The 17,901-nt window shown below is 34.1% G+C and overlaps 1 protein-coding gene across 2 annotated transcripts; it reads left to right on the top strand.

The window, feature by feature from the left end:
• Window positions 1–1,648: 1,648 nt before the first annotated feature.
• Window positions 1,649–15,341, top strand: LOC112696144 (brefeldin A-inhibited guanine nucleotide-exchange protein 5). 2 transcript variants are annotated; one of them, XM_025748758.2, is made up of 33 exons: window positions 1,649–2,222; window positions 2,519–2,600; window positions 2,680–2,884; window positions 3,008–3,129; window positions 3,211–3,269; window positions 4,475–4,532; window positions 4,610–4,694; window positions 4,786–4,980; window positions 5,061–5,119; window positions 5,200–5,269; window positions 5,350–5,418; window positions 5,875–5,997; window positions 6,082–6,135; window positions 6,240–6,328; window positions 6,453–6,549; window positions 6,654–6,752; window positions 7,146–7,334; window positions 7,455–7,565; window positions 7,644–7,828; window positions 8,346–8,969; window positions 9,124–9,541; window positions 9,639–9,878; window positions 9,973–10,096; window positions 10,177–10,325; window positions 10,697–11,053; window positions 12,078–12,244; window positions 12,330–12,589; window positions 12,686–12,861; window positions 12,946–13,059; window positions 13,259–13,395; window positions 13,469–13,763; window positions 14,102–14,197; window positions 15,008–15,341. In XM_025748758.2, exons 1-33 carry the CDS (start codon window positions 2,120–2,122, stop codon window positions 15,068–15,070), a joined length of 5,274 nt encoding a protein of 1,757 aa, XP_025604543.1. In that variant the 5' UTR covers window positions 1,649–2,119; the 3' UTR covers window positions 15,071–15,341. The 2 variants fall into 2 exon arrangements, with proteins under 2 accessions (XP_025604543.1, XP_072055604.1); XM_072199503.1 differs by having other exon boundaries at window positions 1,771–2,222; window positions 2,352–2,600.
• Window positions 15,342–17,901: the final 2,560 nt, after the last annotated feature.

Here is a 17,901-nt window from a genome sequence, read left to right as displayed (position 1 = left end):
AATAAATTATAACTTATATATTTTAAAAAATATTTAAAAATATAAATTTTATATATTATTTATCTATCAAAAAATTATAAATTTTTTATTTAAGTCCTACATCAAAATTATATATTATAAATAAATATAAATTTTAAATAATTAAGATCATTAATATATATATATATATATATATTACTATTTCACACATATATATAATATTAAAATATAGATTAAATGCATATAAGATATGTGCATTAATAATTATATATATATATATATATATATATATATATATATATATATATATATATATATATAATCAAACTAGTTCACAAGCTAATGAACTGAGCTTATATATCCAAGTTTAAGTTTGGCTCATTTAATTTATGATCTCAATTTCATGCTCAAGCTTGACTCATTAACTCACGAGTTTAGCTTATCGAGCTATTAACGAGTCGAACTCAAGCTGTTTTATGAGCTGCCTTGACTCACTCCCAGCCCAAGCTCCAACCCTTAGTGAAGTCTCTTCCTCACCTCATCACACCATAGTCTCTCTCAACCTCACCTCACCTCACCGCCGGCAGTCTCGTCTTCTTTGTCTTGATGGACACGGTGTGTCTCCAACGACGTCTCCTGTCGTGTTTTGGCTTGTAAGTAGTCTTCTTCGGCTCCTCGCTTCGCGACTGTTGCTCCGCATCGTCGTTGCTGTCGTCGCGTCCTCTCTCGGATAGATTAGTAGTCTCCTCATTCCTCACTTCTCTACTTCTGCATCAGTTTTTTAATTATTTTATTTATATTATATTGTTAATTATAACTGGTTGAATTTGTTGATTCTTGATTATGAATTTGTTGATTCTTGATTATAAATTTCTTGAATTTGTTGAATTTTTTTATTATAAATCTGTTTAGGTTAATGGCAAGTTGATGTCTTTTGTTTGATTTTTAGTGTTTATAGTTGTTTTTATTGATGTTATTGTATAGATGATGTGAATTTATAATAATTGTTGTTTTATACCTTTATTATTCCATATTATTTTAGAATGACTTCAGCACCATCACAAACATTATCCTTGCAAGAACAAGGATCAACTCTTAGGCTGCCTTTGATAGATGAGACATGGATAGAGACATTATATTTAGGGACACTGAATTAGTATATTTTGTGACATGGAGACACTAACAAGAGACCCAACTTATTTTTTATTTTTTCTTTCATTATTTTTGTTAATTTTTTATAATTATATTTTTTTATTATTATATTTTTTTCTCAATTTTTTAATGTATAAAAATAGAGTAAATTAAATTTTCATAATTTGTTTTATTTTATCACCAAACAAGATACAAGAATACAAAATTTTGTATAGAACCCAAAAATTAACTATAGAACAAAAACCGATCATGCATAGAACTATTGTAAATAAATTGTGGAATTTAAAAAAACTATTCTATTATATATATATATATAATTTTTTATTATTTTATATTTTTATTTATGTAAAATTAATTTTATCTATTTAACTAATAATTTATCAATTAAACTAATAAATTAATAAATAAATAACCTAATCAGTTTAATTACGAATTCGATTTTTACCACTATGCTTTCGGTTATATTTTTGTCCATTCTTCCAATAAAAAAATAGTTTATATTGACAAAAAAAAAATCGTCGATCTAGTATTACTCATTTGTATTATAGAGGAAAAAATAGTAAAAAAATTCCAAGTCCAAAAAAAAAAAAAAATAGTAAAAAAATTCATTGTACAGTCAGTGTTCCAAAATTTAGCTTTGTTCTGAAATCTCAGCTCGGGGAAGCAATGCAATGCCCATGGAATGGTTCCACTACGGTGACCAAAGCAGACACGTCAAAATATCAAATTAAAACCGACAACATCATCCTCTTCTTATTTATTATTACCCATCAGATCTGACACTATCACCCTCTGCTTCTTCCATCTCTCAGATCTCTCTCTGCGTCACCGAATTCCATCTTCGCCGGAAAAATCTGCGAGCTCTTCAGATAGAAACCATCTCGTTTCGATTTCGCCGTGATCTGGAATCTCGCCTGCATTTCCTCGAATTCCGGTCTCCGACTTTCAGCACTGCATGTGATCTGCATTTTCGAGAGAGCCAGAGGAAATGGCGGCCGGTGGTTTCGTCACTCGAGCGTTTGATTCTATGTTGAAGGAGTGTTCCAGCAAGAAGTACCAGGACCTCCAGAAAGCTATTAAGAATTATACAGGTTAGCTTTTTCTATACGATTCTCAACCCTAGATCTCTGTTTCAATTACTTTGTCTTGCCTTTTGTGTTGTTCCTCCCCTTCTGATTTGAACTTTGATGCGTATTCAATTTTCATGATTTTATTTTCAGCTTAGATGATATTGTTTAAGCTGTTCACTGTTCAATTTGCGCCATTGATCCTTGGAGATGATGTAGTTGTTGTGCTACTAATAATCTTATCTTAAATTATTATTATTATTATTATTATTATTATTATTATTATTATTATTATTATTTATGCTATGCTATTGTTTCAGAAATTGCGAAAGAGGCAAGTCAGAAAAAGCAAGAAGCCCCGAGTGAGGCCAATCAAGTGGCACCGTCAGCTGAATCGGCCAGGTAAACATCTTTTGGATAAAACATTGGACATGATGTATTTGGTGTAGTTTAAATTGAATACATTTTGGGTTGTTGCTAGCACAAATGAAACTGAAGATGGGGCAGCGACTAGAACAGAAGCAGATCAGTCACAGAAGGCTAAGGGTGGTAATATTACGGTTGTTCTAGCGAATGCTGGGCAGACACTTGATGGACCTGATGCAGAGCTTATTTTAAATCCACTTCGTCTTGCATTTGAGACAAAGAACTTGAAAATTCTAGATCCTGCTTTGGATTGTCTTCATGTATGTGCATCTGTTTTTGATGCTGCTGAATGAGTTGTTCAACTAATTCTTATAGCTGTTATGATGCTTAGTAATGCCGAATAGCAAAATCTTGCTCATTCTTCTTGATTTCCATTAATACAGAAACTTATTGCTTATGATCATTTGGAAGGAGATCCTGGGTTAGATGGCGGTAAAAATGTCCCACTGTTTACAGACATTCTAAATATGGTGTGCAGTTGTATTGATAATTCATCACCAGATAGGTATGCAAATCTCTACCCATCGAGCTTTGCTGACTGAATATAAGTTCTGTGTGATATTCATTCTTGTGAATCAATATGCAGTACTATTCTCCAAGTGCTGAAGGTACTCCTTACTGCTGTGGCTTCCACAAAATTCAGAGGTGTGTGTTTATTGTAGTAATGAACCCACTCTTCTGTTAATTATATCTACTGATAACATGTTATATTGATGGACATACAATCTATTGTGAAGGAGTTAGCTTTAAGTAACAGCAGTTAAGTTAAATGTTTTTAAGTCTTGCCGTTGCTGTTTCTTTTTTTTTTGTTTTATTTATTTTACCCCACCCCATACCATAGCTGGTTGGAAACATAACTCAGCATAATTGCTTTTCTTAATATAACCTGTCAAAAGCAGTAAAGAACTTTTTCGGTTGATTTTATTTCTAGGAGAAAAGGTATATGAAAATCATGTAGTTGCTCTTCCCCTTTGTTTTTGTTTTGTATATTTCTATTTTTCTGAATAGATGCTATGAGGTTGTGTTCTCTAGAACTTGATGTGTAACTAAATTTTGGCATATTTCAAAAAGATAACTTGGAAAGACAAACCATGGCGATGTTTCCCGCTTCGAGTTTGGGGAGGATGCTTGGCAATAGAGCTTTCTGTTTTAGATGCTTTATCCTTACATTCACCATGTCTATGCTGCATAACAGTTGGTATAGAAAACCATCGCATTACTATTGAAATCAAAGATGAAAAATTGGCATATTATGACTTCACTCTTTTAAATATGAAAACCATTATGGGTCATGTTACTCATGCATGCTTCACAGAATATCATTGATGAGATGAGATGACTCTATGAAGAAGATCATGGCTCTTTTAATGAGCCAAGCCCATTTTTGCCATTAAATTGGTAGCCTCAGGATTCTGCGGCTTCCATTAGTTTTTCATTTTAAGTTAAATCTCCTCATCTTTCTTTGGAATTCAATTACACTGAAATTGAGAATTGAGACTTGTGAGTGCTCTGATTAGGCATGACTGGTAAACAAGTTATGCAAAACTGCTGTGTTAAGGAGAAGGGAGAAAAACTCCATCAATAGAGACAATACAGGCCTGCTTTCATTTCAGCTAGAAGCTTAGAGTATTGCTGTTTACACAACTAATTGTGATGTAATTTAACACATGCATTATGCTTTTATTTTCAGTTTTTTTCACTATGTCACCCTGATCATCATATCGATCCTCTGGTTTTCAAACCACGCCTTGGTTCTCTAGGCCACCTTTTTTCTCTTGTTCGTATGCATTTATTTACATATTGCTTTCTTCTTTTTGTATAATTAACGATCCTTATTTTGTGTTATTCAGTGCATGGCGAACCCTTGTTGGGAGTTATCAGAGTATGCTACAATATTGCACTAAATAGGTATTACTCATTTCTATTTTGTCTTTGATGCTTAGTTATTAATCTATAGTACTCAGATTCATTCTTTGCCTTTGTAGCAAGAGTCCTATAAACCAAGCAACATCAAAGGCTATGCTAACACAGATGATCAGCATCATCTTTAGGAGAATGGAAACCAATCCGGTGGGGGATTATTTTTATTCTTTATTATTAAGTATATTAAGTCTATTGGTTCCACAGTAATTCTCTTTTAGTAATGCCTTTAAGTGTCCAGGTTGAAACTTCAGGTGGACATACAGCTACAGAGGCAGCTTCAGCTGAGAATTCAAACACAAAATATGACGAAACATCTTTGGGAGAGTCGAATGAAAAAGAAATGACTTTAGGTGATGCACTTAGCCAAGCCAAGGATGCTTTACCAGCATCACTTGAGGAACTTCAACATCTTGCTGGGGGTGCTGATATTAAGGTAAATAGTTTACAAATATGTTACTAATCCAATCCTATTTAGCTAATCCCTATTATGATAAGATTGTGTATATTTTATAGGGCTTAGAAGCTGTGCTGGACAAGGCCGTGCATACTGAAGATGGTAAACAGATTATACGGTATGGATATGTTATAGAAATTTCTGTTCTGCATTTTTTTCACTGAGACTAATTACCCAAACTATTAATCTTCTGTCAAGTGGGATTGATTTAGAGAGCATGGGTATAGTACAACGTGATGCTTTGTTGGTATTTCGCACTCTTTGCAAGGTTGGTTCTGCAACTTAAATACTTGCATCACGGTTACTTTCTTTCAACATCTCTTATGTTTTCAACTGTAAATTTGGCAGATGGGTATGAAGGAAGATAATGATGAAGTTACAACCAAGACAAGGATATTATCTCTTGAGCTTCTGCAGGTTATAAAGTGATTCTAGCATCTATTAATTGCTAGTTTATAGGTTGTAGCAAAATTCATAGAAACTTATGTTCTTTGTAATGATGCATAAGCATTTTTTTGCTTTACTCTGGACCAAGTTACAGGTCCATTTGATTTTCCGTGATATACTTGGTGCTTTTAATTGTATTGCCTTGGGTTTAGATCTACAAATGCAATTAATGTCAAGATGATGTAAAGAAAACTTAGATGATGTAAAGAAAACTTACATATCCTTTTGTTTTGATGCTGATATTTGTATTTAATGCTTTCTTTCTTAAATAAAACCTTATGGAAGGACGGCACATTATTGTCTTTTTATTATTCTTTGAAACTCATTCACGTTGCTGTGAATTGGTTTCTCAATGTTTCAAATTACTTTTTTTTCTTCTTAACTGATGACAATTGAATTTTTTTATTTTTTATTTTATTTTCTCAGGGTTTGTTGGAGGGAGTTAGCCACTCATTTACAAAGAATTTTCATTTTATTGATTCGGTGAAGGCATATCTTTCATATGCATTATTGCGAGCTTCAGTTTCACAATCCCCTGTCATATTTCAGGTTGGTTGAACTAAGTTACATTTTTTAGCATATCCTTAAGGATCTACTTGTAAATCTTGTTATTTTGTTCTTCTTTGTTGGCAGTATGCAACTGGAATATTCTTGGTGCTGTTGTTGCGATTCAGAGAAAGTCTCAAAGTATGTGTCATGTCTTTTTCCAAATCTCATAGAGGCTTCTTAGCAGAGACCACTGTTGATTTAACGTGTCTAATCTGTTTCTGCACCACTCTTTTTGTTTTCAGGGTGAAATAGGCATCTTCTTTCCGCTGATAGTGCTTAGACCACTGGACAGTTTAGAGTTTCCCATCAACCAAAAACTTAGTGTTCTTCGGTATGATGTTCTTGCTGTTGATTAAAGTTTCTTGTAATCTGGTTTAAAGACCTTAAATGATATGTTGTTTTTCCATTCTTTTTTTTTTTGGGTATGATTAATTTGATTTGGTGTTGGTTTGTAGGATGCTAGAAAAAGTATGTAAGGATCCACAGATGCTTGTTGACATTTTTGTGAATTATGACTGTGATCTTGATGCACCAAACTTGTTTGAAAGAATGGTAAAATCTGACAGTGATTTTGTATGGCATAAACATCATTGAAGTTATTTATGTGCATGTTGGTGAATGCAATAATCTCTATCGTCTTCCAATTTAACATGTAGGTTACAGCTCTATCAAAAATAGCTCAGGGTACTCAAAATACTGATCCAAATGCTGTTGCTGTTTCTCAAACAGCTTCAATTAAAGGTTCATCGCTTCAGGTAGGTTAACTGTTGCCTTTTTTATGGGAAGCAAGTAGTTCATTCGAGGTTTAGTTACTTTAAAATTCTCTATAGTTTCATTGAACTTCCATATCGGGTATTAAATTGCTTTTTTTTTTTGTGTGGATATTATTATAAAACTAATACTAAAACTAATATTTATATTTATATGCATGAAAGAATTTTTCACATTTATTTTTTAATTATTTCATATTTAATAATAATACAAAATATTTATGAATTGTGTTTTAAATGCAAGATGTCTTCACTTGAATGATTGCGGCAAGGGAAGTAAAAGAAAGTGGGGTTGAAAATTGAGGGAAAATTATACTTCCATTGAATCATTGTCTCTTGGTAATGTTGCTGATTGATCACATTTTCTTTATCTCATAGGCTCTTGTTAGTGTTCTTAAATCATTGGTTGAGTGGGAGCAATCACATAAGGAATTGAACCTGAATAACAATCAGCAAGAAGGGTCTTCAGTGGAAGATTCTTTTGAAGTTAAATCCAGGGAAGATGTAACCAGTAATTTTGAGAAGGCCAAGGCTCATAAATCTACACTGGAGGCTGCCATTGCTGAGGTATCAGATCTTATGGTCTTTAAACTTTATAGAAGGGAAGTGAAATTTGTCAGAACCTTCCATTGTATAATGGTCAATATGTAGTTTGGAGCTGACTTATGGTTTTAATAATCTTTTTAGTTCAACAGGAAACCGACAAAAGGGTTGGAATATCTAATATCAAATAAGTTAGTGGAAAACAAACCTGCTTCGGTTGCTCAATTTTTGAAGAACACTCCCAATCTGGATAAGGTTGTAACTCTCATGTAGGTGCAATTTAATTCTAGATTCATGTTTGTTCTGTAATATATACCTCTTGGTTGCTTTCAGGTTGTAATTGGTGACTATTTAGGTCAACATGAAGAGTTTCCCCTTGCTGTCATGCATGCTTATGTAGATTCGATGAAGTTTGCTGGAATGAAATTTGATATTGCAATCCGGGAGTTTCTTAAAGGGTTCCGACTTCCTGGTGAAGCCCAAAAGATTGATCGAATCATGGAAAAGTTTGCAGAGAGGTAATGGCTATTTTAACATGCAAGTTCCCCTCATTATTCTTTCCCTAGGCCAGGGTTGATTGTCATTCTATAGAGTTGTGGTCGGATGTTTTGGGTATACTTATTTCTGCCTCTGTTGGAATCTCTTTTGCAGCTTGTTTGTATTGGGGTAAAAAATTATGAATGGAAGCTCCATGGAATTGATCCATGTGTATTTTAACCCACGTGCAAAACACACCGTTGGTGTTGAATTTTGATAGAAAATCTTGTGATTGATAAGAAGCTAGTTCTATCAAATACATGTTGTACTTGACCTTTTCCCAAGTCAGTTATCATTTAATTTATCCTTTGTTACTTTAAATCTCAAATATCGGATGATTTGTGTTATAGATATTTTGTTTCTTTCAAGATTTTGGTTTGTGCATATAGTTTCTGCGACTAATACTTTTTCAATATGTCATGATAATTCTATCTCCACTAATAATTTGTGTCTTATGTAATAATTGTAGTTTCTTTTTGTGCATGTTGTCTATGGCAGATATTGTGCAGACAATCCAAGCCTTTTTAAAAATGCTGATACAGCATATGTTCTTGCTTATGCTGTTATCATGCTAAATACTGATGCTCACAACCCAATGGTTTGGCCTAAGATGTCCAAGTCAGACTTTGTTCGCATGAATGCCAGGGATGATGCTGAGGAATGTGCTCCTAGAGAGCTTCTGGAAGAGATCTATGATTCTATTGTCAAAGAAGAGATTAAAATGAAAGATGACACAACATTCATTGGAAAAAGCAGCAGACAAAAGCCAGAAGGTGAAGAAGGGCGCCTTGTCAGTATTCTTAATTTGGCACTGCCCAGAAGAAAGTTATCAGAAGATGCCAAGTCTGAAAGTGAGGCCATCATTAAGAAAACACAAGCTATATTCAGGAATAAGGAGGTGAAAAGAGGGGTTTTCTACACTGCCCAGCAGATTGAGCTTGTAAGGCCCATGGTAGAAGCTGTTGGGTGGCCTTTGCTTGCTACCTTCTCTGTAACAATGGAGGAAGGTGAGAATAAGCCTCGTGTTGTTCTGTTGATGGAAGGCTTCAAAGCTGGCATACATATTACATATGTGCTTGGAATGGACACTATGCGCTATGCATTTTTAACTTCTCTTGTCAGGTTTGATATTTTTCTGCATTCCCTCTGTTTTCTTTTTCTTTATTTTGACATACTAGGAAATATACATATTTTATACATGAGAATAAGGATGCCATCTTTCAACTATGATTTTGGGACAGTTGACTATGTTCTTTTTTGGTTTTGTTGAACTCAGGTTTACTTTCTTGCATGCTCCCAAGGAAATGCGTAGTAAAAATGTTGAAGCGTTGCGTACACTCTTGGTTATTAGTGACTCGGACATGAATTCCCTTCAAGACACATGGAATGCTGTTCTGGAATGTATTTCTCGCCTTGAATTTATAACAAGTACTCCTGCAATTTCTGCCACTGTCATGCATGGGTCAAACCAAATCTCCAGGGATGCTGTTGTTCAGTCTCTGAAAGAGTTAGCTGGCAAACCTTCTGAACAAGTTTTCATGAATAGTGTTAAACTACCTAGTGATTCAGTTGTGGAATTCTTCACTGCTCTCTGTGGTGTGTCAGCAGAAGAGCTGAAACAATCGCCAGCTCGTGTTTTCAGCTTGCAAAAGCTTGTTGAAATCAGTTATTATAATATGGCTCGTATACGCATGGTATGTATTCTATCAATGCAAATTGCAAGTATTTGATTCATCTTGATATTTCATGCCTTATAAATTGCATCTGTAAGCTTTGTTTATTGTCTTCCAGGTCTGGGCTAGAATTTGGTCTGTTCTAGCGAATCACTTTATATCTGCAGGGAGTCATCATGATGAGAAAATTGCTATGTATGCCATAGATTCTCTAAGGCAACTTGGTATGAAGTATTTGGAGCGTGCTGAACTGGCCAATTTCAGTTTCCAAAATGATATTCTCAAACCTTTTGTTGTTCTTATGCGGAATAGTCAAAGTGAATCCAAAAGGAGGCTAATTGTTGATTGCATTGTTCAGGTTTAGTTGGCTTGAATTCTGGTTCTTTTCCGTTTGTACTTAATGTCATTAGATATATTTTCTATATTTAAGTTGGTACTATTGTATGTTGCAGATGACAAAATCTAAAGTTGGAAACATAAAATCTGGATGGCGTAGTGTGTTTATGATTTTTACAGCTGCTGCAGATGATGAATTGGAATCGATTGTTGAGAGTGCATTTGAGAATGTTGAGCAGGGTAAGAATAGGTTTCTTTGATCTTGTCATTGCAGTCTTCTGTTGCAATTGTGGTGCATCTAACGGATGGAAATTTTGCAGTCATCTTAGAACATTTTGATCAAGTAGTGGGAGATTGTTTCATGGATTGCGTGAATTGTCTGATAAGGTTTGCCAACAATAAAACTTCACATCGTATTAGCTTGAAGGCTATTGCACTCCTGCGGATATGTGAAGACCGTCTAGCAGAGGTTGGTTTGGTATTTTCAGTCGGAAATCTCATTTTTACTTCAAATGATTATATTGGTCTTTTTGAGGCCCTCTAAATTAACAAATGGGGTGGGATATGTTATTTTGCTATCACTGTCTAGTATGTTTCACCCATATATATGTGTGTGCATGCACACTATTTTGGAGCATGGTATGATAACAGGATGTCTGAAGCTAAGCCTAATTCTCATTATTTTTCCCAAATGCTCAATCTTTTCATTGTAGATGAGCCATTTTTTGCTCCAATTTTGAGTACTTTATGTAAAATTGTTGACTGTTTCAAGAAGTGGATTCTTTATTCGGTTTTTACTGTCAGTGCCTCTACTTTTTAATGTTTTATTTGTCAACTTAGGGTCTTATTCCTGGAGGAGCCTTAATGCCTATTGATGCCAATTTGGATGCAACTATGGATGTAACTGAGCATTATTGGTTCCCGATGCTGGCTGGATTATCTGATCTAACATCAGATCAGCGACCTGAAGTCAGAAGTTGTGTGCTTGAAGTATTGTTTGATTTATTGAATGAAAGAGGTAGCAAGTTCTCTACATCATTTTGGGAGAGTATTTTCCATCGAGTTCTATTTCCAATTTTTGATCATGTGAGACATGCTGGAAAAGAGGGCTTTGTTTCTACTGATGATGATTGGTTTCGTGAAACAAGCATACATTCACTTCAGCTGCTTTGCAACCTTTTTAATACATTCTATAAGGTATACTACACTATTGAGAATGCTTTCTTGTGATCTCTGCTTGCTGATGATTGGCCTTATGACACTTTCCTGGGTAATATCATGAAATACTAGACCTAAACCCTAAATGCTAAACATCATGAGACCTGGGTGTTGTGTGTAATACTATTTGGGGATTTAACAGTTGCATGGTACTTAAGAGTGCCAAATGCAACATTTGCTTCTGGAATTTGAGCTTTTTGCAAATCAAGAAGTGGAAAAAGATTAGAAACTAAGGGCGCATTTGGTTTGCATTTTCATTTTTTTTATTTTCAATATTTTATGTTTAAAATTTTGTGAAGAAAAAAAAAAAAAGAGAAAACAGGAGGAGAAAACATAAAACAGGATTTTATTGTTTTCACTATTTTTTGTCTTTTTCCTTCACAAAATTCTAGAACAGAAAACGCTGAAAATGAAAACACAAACCAAAGGAACCCTAACTTTTTCAAACCAACAATCAGTCAATATTTCTCTCTCTCTCTCTCTCTACAATAGCAACCCAATCCCTTAACCCTTATTGTATTCTGTTGGTTGATTGTTGGCCAAAAGTAAAACTGGTTACCTAGTAAAACAGATAAATAATATATAAAGGAATAGGGATTGCATAGAATACTCTGGTTTCGATTGAAGATGTTATTGCCATTTGCCAATGATGTGAATGTGTGTGTGTGGAGCAGTGATGGTCATTGATATGGGAAAAGTTTATTGTTCACGACTTCATGTACATGCCATTTGATTACCAATGATGTGGATCTCTCTCTCTCTCTCTCTCTCTCTCTCTCTCTCTCTCTCTCAGTGTGGAGCAGTGATGGTCATTGTTATGGGAAAAATTTATTGTTCATGTACATGCCATTGATTGCTTAAAAATAATTTCTGCTAAAAAGTAAAATTGTCAGATGTTTTATCAATCACGAATTCATTGCATTAGTATTATAAGAATGTGATTATTATTATCTAGTTGTCCTTGAATTGTAAAACGATCATTGATGAGGAAACTTCATTACAGGAGGTTTGTTTTATGCTGCCGCCACTGCTGAGTTTGCTGTTAGATTGTGCAAAAAAGACGGATCAAACAGTGGTCTCAATATCTCTTGGTGCTTTGGTACATCTCATTGAAGTTGGTGGACATCAATTCAGTGACAGTGACTGGAACACATTACTTAAAAGCATAAGGTGCAAACTTCTGTCAACTCCTGAATATTCATTGTAATTTCTCTGATGATAACTATAATCCATTTTGTTTACTCTTGATCTTCAGGGATGCTTCATACACAACACAACCGGTAGAACTGCTCAATGCTTTGGGTTTTGAAAACCTGGGAAAGCATGGAGGCATTGTTGGAGATTCAGGGGAAAATGTTGGTGACAATGTTACCATAAAGCCAATTGTCAATGAGGTAGGTGAGCATCAACTGGATGGCAGTGATAATGGAAGATTATCCACATTGGCATCCCCAAATACAAATGCCGATGGAGTTGAAGATTCGGCATCTCACACAAATGTAGAGCAGTCTGAAGGTTAGAGTTTCAAATTTTAGTTAGGTGCATTTTTGAGACTTAGAAGAATCAATGAATACATACTTAGTGACACTAACGAATTGTTTATGTTTGTAGGGCTTCCATCTCCATCAGGAAGAACTCCAAGAGCTGCGGATGGAGGCCTCCATAGGAGTCAAACATTAGGTCAACGTATCATGGGAAATATGATGGACAATCTGTTCCTTAGGAATCTTACTTCAAAATCTAAAAGCGGCGTGCCAGATGCTTCTCAGCCAACTTCTCCAGTTAGGGTATGTTGCTATCTGGTGCTAGCAATATAACATTTACCTTTGGATTTTCGCAGGGATACTCTCTCTTATTTTGCTTCATTTTAGGTTGCTGATATCATAGAGCCTGATACCAAGAATGAGGAGAGTCCTTTGCTAGCAACTGTCAGGGGAAAGTGCATTACACAATTGTTGCTTCTTGGTGCAATGGATGGCATTCAGGTTTTTATTATTATTATTATTATTATTATTATTATTATTATTATTTTGTGTGTGTGTGTGTAAACATTAAGAATGCATATGTAAGGGAAAGAGGTAGAATATACTTAACCTGGTAGCGGTTGCAAATCTCTGCAACAATAATGAAAAAGGGAAGTTTTGATATGTTCTCCCATATAACTTTTTATCTTATTGTTAACAGAAGAAATATTGGACCAAGTTAAAAGCAGAACAGAAGATTGCTGTATTGGACATTTTGTTGTCCTTGTTGGAGTTTGCTGCTTCATATAATTCATCCACCAGCCTTAGGACTCGCATGCACCAAATTCCTGATGAAAGGTATTAAAATTATCTGTATGTGTATACATTTTGTTCAATTCAAGGACTTAAAGCATTGCCAACTTTTGAACAGGCCACCAATGAATCTTCTTCGCCAGGAATTAGCTGGTACTGGCATATATCTAAACATCTTACAGAAATCGACATATGGATTTGAAACAAACTCAGAAAAAGGTCTACAGGCTGATGGATTTCAAGATGCTGGTTCTGATGCAGAAGAGAAGTTTGAACGGATAGCTGAGGAGAAACTGGTCTCTTTCTGTGAACAGGTTCTCAGGGAGGCTTCTGATCTCCAGTCTAGTTCTGGAGAAACTGCTAACATAGATATTCATCGAGTCTTGGAACTTCGTGCTCCTGTCATTGTTAAGGTACAAGGATTATAATCCATGAGAGCATGAAAGTTTACTTGCATTCTACTAACTGTTGTGGAGTTGCCTGTCATATACTTGTTTCTTCCAATTTCTGTTCTTATCACGCCATTTTTAGAGTGATACCTCACTGGTAGCAGCTGCACTAGTAACATATCTGTTTTACCTCGTTTACTTGCATCCTTATACTGGTACCCTAATAAAAGAATTCTTTATACTGGTACCTGACACGTACACTTAATTGGATGAAATTCATTGTAGTTTTTTCTTGTTTCTTAATTTCTTGATGTTGTCTTCCCTGTATTATAAGTTGATATCCGTTAACCTTGCTCTTTCAGGTGCTTAAAAGCATGTGCTTGATGAACAATAAAATTTTTAGAAGACACCTGAGAGAAATCTATCCTTTGCTAACGAAGCTTGTTTGCTGTGACCAGGTAATTGCTTTTTTCTGTGATGACTACAGGCTGCATTTAATTGGTAATTTGTAGGTACTTGGTGAAATTTAAGGAAATAAAAAAATATACATAGGAAGTTATTGCGACACCAATTGATTTCCTTTAGTTGATAAATAATAAGGAAGCCAAAATAAAAATTATCCGAGTTTAAAAATGGAAATTAATTCTCAATAAATTTAATATATATATATATATATATATATATATATATATATATATATATATATATATATATATATATATTGCATTTGCTAGTTATGCTTGCCTTGACAAAGCTAAAACAATTGAATAGGATCAAACCAGTTGCTTTTAAATGCCTTACTAATGGCTAAAAAAAAGCTAAAATTAGCTACTTAATTTTTTTTATAAAAAAAAGAAAAAGTTTAATTAAGATGAGGAAGAGGATTATACAAATTGGGGATAGTGGTTTCCCTATAAAACTTTTCAATTTCTCAACATGTCTGAGAGGACGTCTCTTATAAAGATTATATGCTTTACACCAAATAGATGTTAGGCGTCTAAATTCTATTCCATAAAACAAAAGCTATTTAAATCTTAGTAGTTAGTACCATTGTACTTGGGCAGAATTTGTTTGTGATGAATGTGTTCCATGTCCAATACGGTTAGATGATTACATTATTTATCCAGAATCAAATATTGGATTATTCAGACGAATTTTGATGTTAGGGGGAAGAATAATAGGGTTGAACAGTCATAGTGCTCTTGGTAAAAAAAAAAAATCCCTCCTTTCATAAACTGATAATCCTAATCCTTTGCTTTTTTAATCAGATGGATGTTCGAGGAGCTCTTGGTGATCTATTTCAAGCACAGCTGAAACCTCTTTTACCATAGCTATCTTATATAATATCTCTAACAGTTTTGTAGAAAGGCAATAGAAAACATCATATTGGTTTCGTCCGATGTCCCAATATTCATTTTCATCTCTCCATATTCGTCCGTGCTGTTTTTGGACAATGGCTAAACTCTGATCGGGGTTGTTTACGATCAGTATTTTGTTGTATGATAATAGTTCTGTACCATGTGAAACCCCTAAATCTTTTCATTAGAAAATTAAATAGTTGCTATTCATATTTCATAATGTATACATCAGAGTTTCCCTCGACTTCTCTAGTTCTCTTTTCCCTTTGTGTTTCCTTTTTTATTTTTTCCACAAGTTCAAAGCTCAAACCATTAATATGCAATATCCTGTACTCTTGTTAATCCATCGCATTAATTGTGAACTCCAACCAAATACGGTGACAATGTTATGGAGAGTAGACTGATACAAAGGTAATGGATATCACTATTTATTTTTTGATAATTTTAGTTTGATTTTTATCACATTGATGGAAAAATAAAATAAAAATATAACATGCATAAATTGACGAGTAAATTATTATTTTCATACTAAATGTTTTGAATGCAAACAAATTTATTCATGAACAAATATAACTGAAGTTGTATTCATAAAAAATAAATTCTAATAAGCAAAACCATCTAAATGTCAGAAAAGATAAATTCCAATCAACAAAACCATCCAAATGTCAACTTTCGATGATTCAATTAAAATTCGATGATTCTATTGAAAGATTAATGATTGGAAGTTTTAATTTATCTTTTTAATTATTATTTTAATATTTAAATGAGCAAAAATTTAAATATATTATTTTTATAAATATTAAAATTTACAATTTTATTTAAAAATGAAAAAGATAAATTTAAAATTTTAAGAGTAAAATTTTATTCTAGTCTTAAACCATTTACAAAAAGGACCTAGTGTCTTCCGACCATTATAAAATGACAATACAACTTTTATCTATTCACTCCGTATGATCAAAAGGTCTTTCTTGTAGATTTTCGTGAAATGGTAACCGAAAAATTCTATATACCGGTAATTCTTTTACGTGGACTCAATGTATTTGATAGGACAAAGAAGCCCCTACACAGTCATAAAAACGTTGCCGTTTTGATCCTTGTTCTTAAAAAGAGCAGACCTAAATGTTAATCGTTTGTCAACCCTAAATCTCAAACCCTACCTTTAGTGATGATAATGGAAGATCATTCATCAAGTTCAATCCGTCGTTCATGGAAAGAGAACTCGATGGGCTGTTCAAGCAACAACTTTGGCAATGTTGGCATGGCGAGGAAGAAGTTCACACATCTAACTTGCAGTTGTAGAGCTTATGCGATTCTTTTTGAATCTACCACATCAAATAACCCAAATAGGTTGTTCTTTGGTTGCAGTTATTTCAAGGTACATTAGTATTCACTCCAGCTTACAATCTTCTCTGTAATTAGGTTGATTAAAAATAATTGTCCATAATTATAGACTCCTTCAACACATTGCAAATATTTTAAGTGACATGATGAGCTAATAACTGAGTCTGACTATACGGTTGTGGAAGTGCAGAAGATGAAAGTTCAAGGTAGATTAAAGGAGTTGGAGGATAAAATTGAAGAAATGAAGATTAAGCTATATGAAGGAGTTTAAAGAAGAAGATACACAACACAAATTGGATGTATCATCATGGCATTATTCATTGCCGTTGCTCTCAGATTCTTTTTTACTGCACTGCAAACGAATAGGATGTAAAAAATTGCAACTTATTTTAGATTTTGGGTATTACTGATATAAGTTAGATGCACATTAGGGATGGTGACTAAGATGTAAAGATTGTTGGATTTTGATGATGGAAAGATTGTAGTGAATTAAATTGAAAGTAAAAATATAATTTATGATCCTCTAGTATTTATCATTGTTGTGAGTTGAAGTGATAATTTATCAGTGTTTTGTTATTTGAAGTATGTTTCGGTATAATGCCGTTGAATAAGAATTAACCATATTCAATAAGTAATGAAAACCTTTATATACTCTAACTCTTTTCCTTCAAAAACAAACATGTCCTTCAATACTTGCTTGCATTGTGCATAGTGTCAAACATTTCTTCAACTTCGAAATCTACTTCATCATAATTAGTATCATCATCAAATTTATGAAATTTAGACTTCTTTCCCTCATCATTAGATGAAATTGGAGAGTTAAATGATTCTGACTCATATTGATATGACTCTTCAATATCAGAATCTACTTCTTTCACAATGGGCTCATCATTGGCCCATGCTCCAGGCACTTCATTTGGACTTTCAACCTCACCCATTAGTGTCATTACAATCTGGGCCCCTGTTTTTAGCATGTTGTCTCTGCCTTGACCCATTCACAGCTTCATCCTTTTCCAAAATACGCCTTCTTATCCTCGCCCCATATCTCTTATTTTTCTTCTTCTTGGCTTTAGGAGACAAGCAATCATCATCATTAACTTTTTTCTTCACAGGTGTCACACTCTTCTTCTTAGGTGTTGCTGTCTTCTTGATTTCAACTCTTTACTACTACTGCTGCTGAGTGTCTCATAACCAAGTGGGAGAGGCTTATAAGACTCATCTTCAACAGTCTCATTGCTATCATCCGTGGAGGAATCACTCAACTCTATAGGAACATTTCCTGCTTTATTCACAACTGGTTGGATCACAGGATGATCAACATACACATACAATTCATCAGTTTCAAAAATTGCCATCTTGTTATCACATATTTGGTTAATTTCTTTGTCATCTTTCAAAATATGGAGGCCAAACCCTAGGTCAGGGACAGTGGAGTCTTGCCAATACATAGTCTTGTACCCGGT

Source organism: Arachis hypogaea, chromosome 1 (genome assembly GCF_003086295.3).
Source record: "Arachis hypogaea cultivar Tifrunner chromosome 1, arahy.Tifrunner.gnm2.J5K5, whole genome shotgun sequence".
Classification (NCBI taxonomy): Eukaryota; Viridiplantae; Streptophyta; class Magnoliopsida; order Fabales; family Fabaceae; genus Arachis; species Arachis hypogaea.
This window is presented reverse-complemented; position numbering and strand designations above follow the sequence as displayed.

Coding starts and splice junctions, on each gene's coding strand:
- LOC112696144 (XM_025748758.2), top strand. CDS start 2,120: ATGGCGGCCGGTGGTTTCGTCACTCGAGCGTTTGATTCTATGTTGAAG. Junction 7,566..7,643: donor ACACTCCCAATCTGGATAAG/GTTGTAACTCTC, acceptor GGTTGCTTTCAG/GTTGTAATTGGTGACTATTT. Junction 9,879..9,972: donor TTGTTGATTGCATTGTTCAG/GTTTAGTTGGCT, acceptor TGTATGTTGCAG/ATGACAAAATCTAAAGTTGG.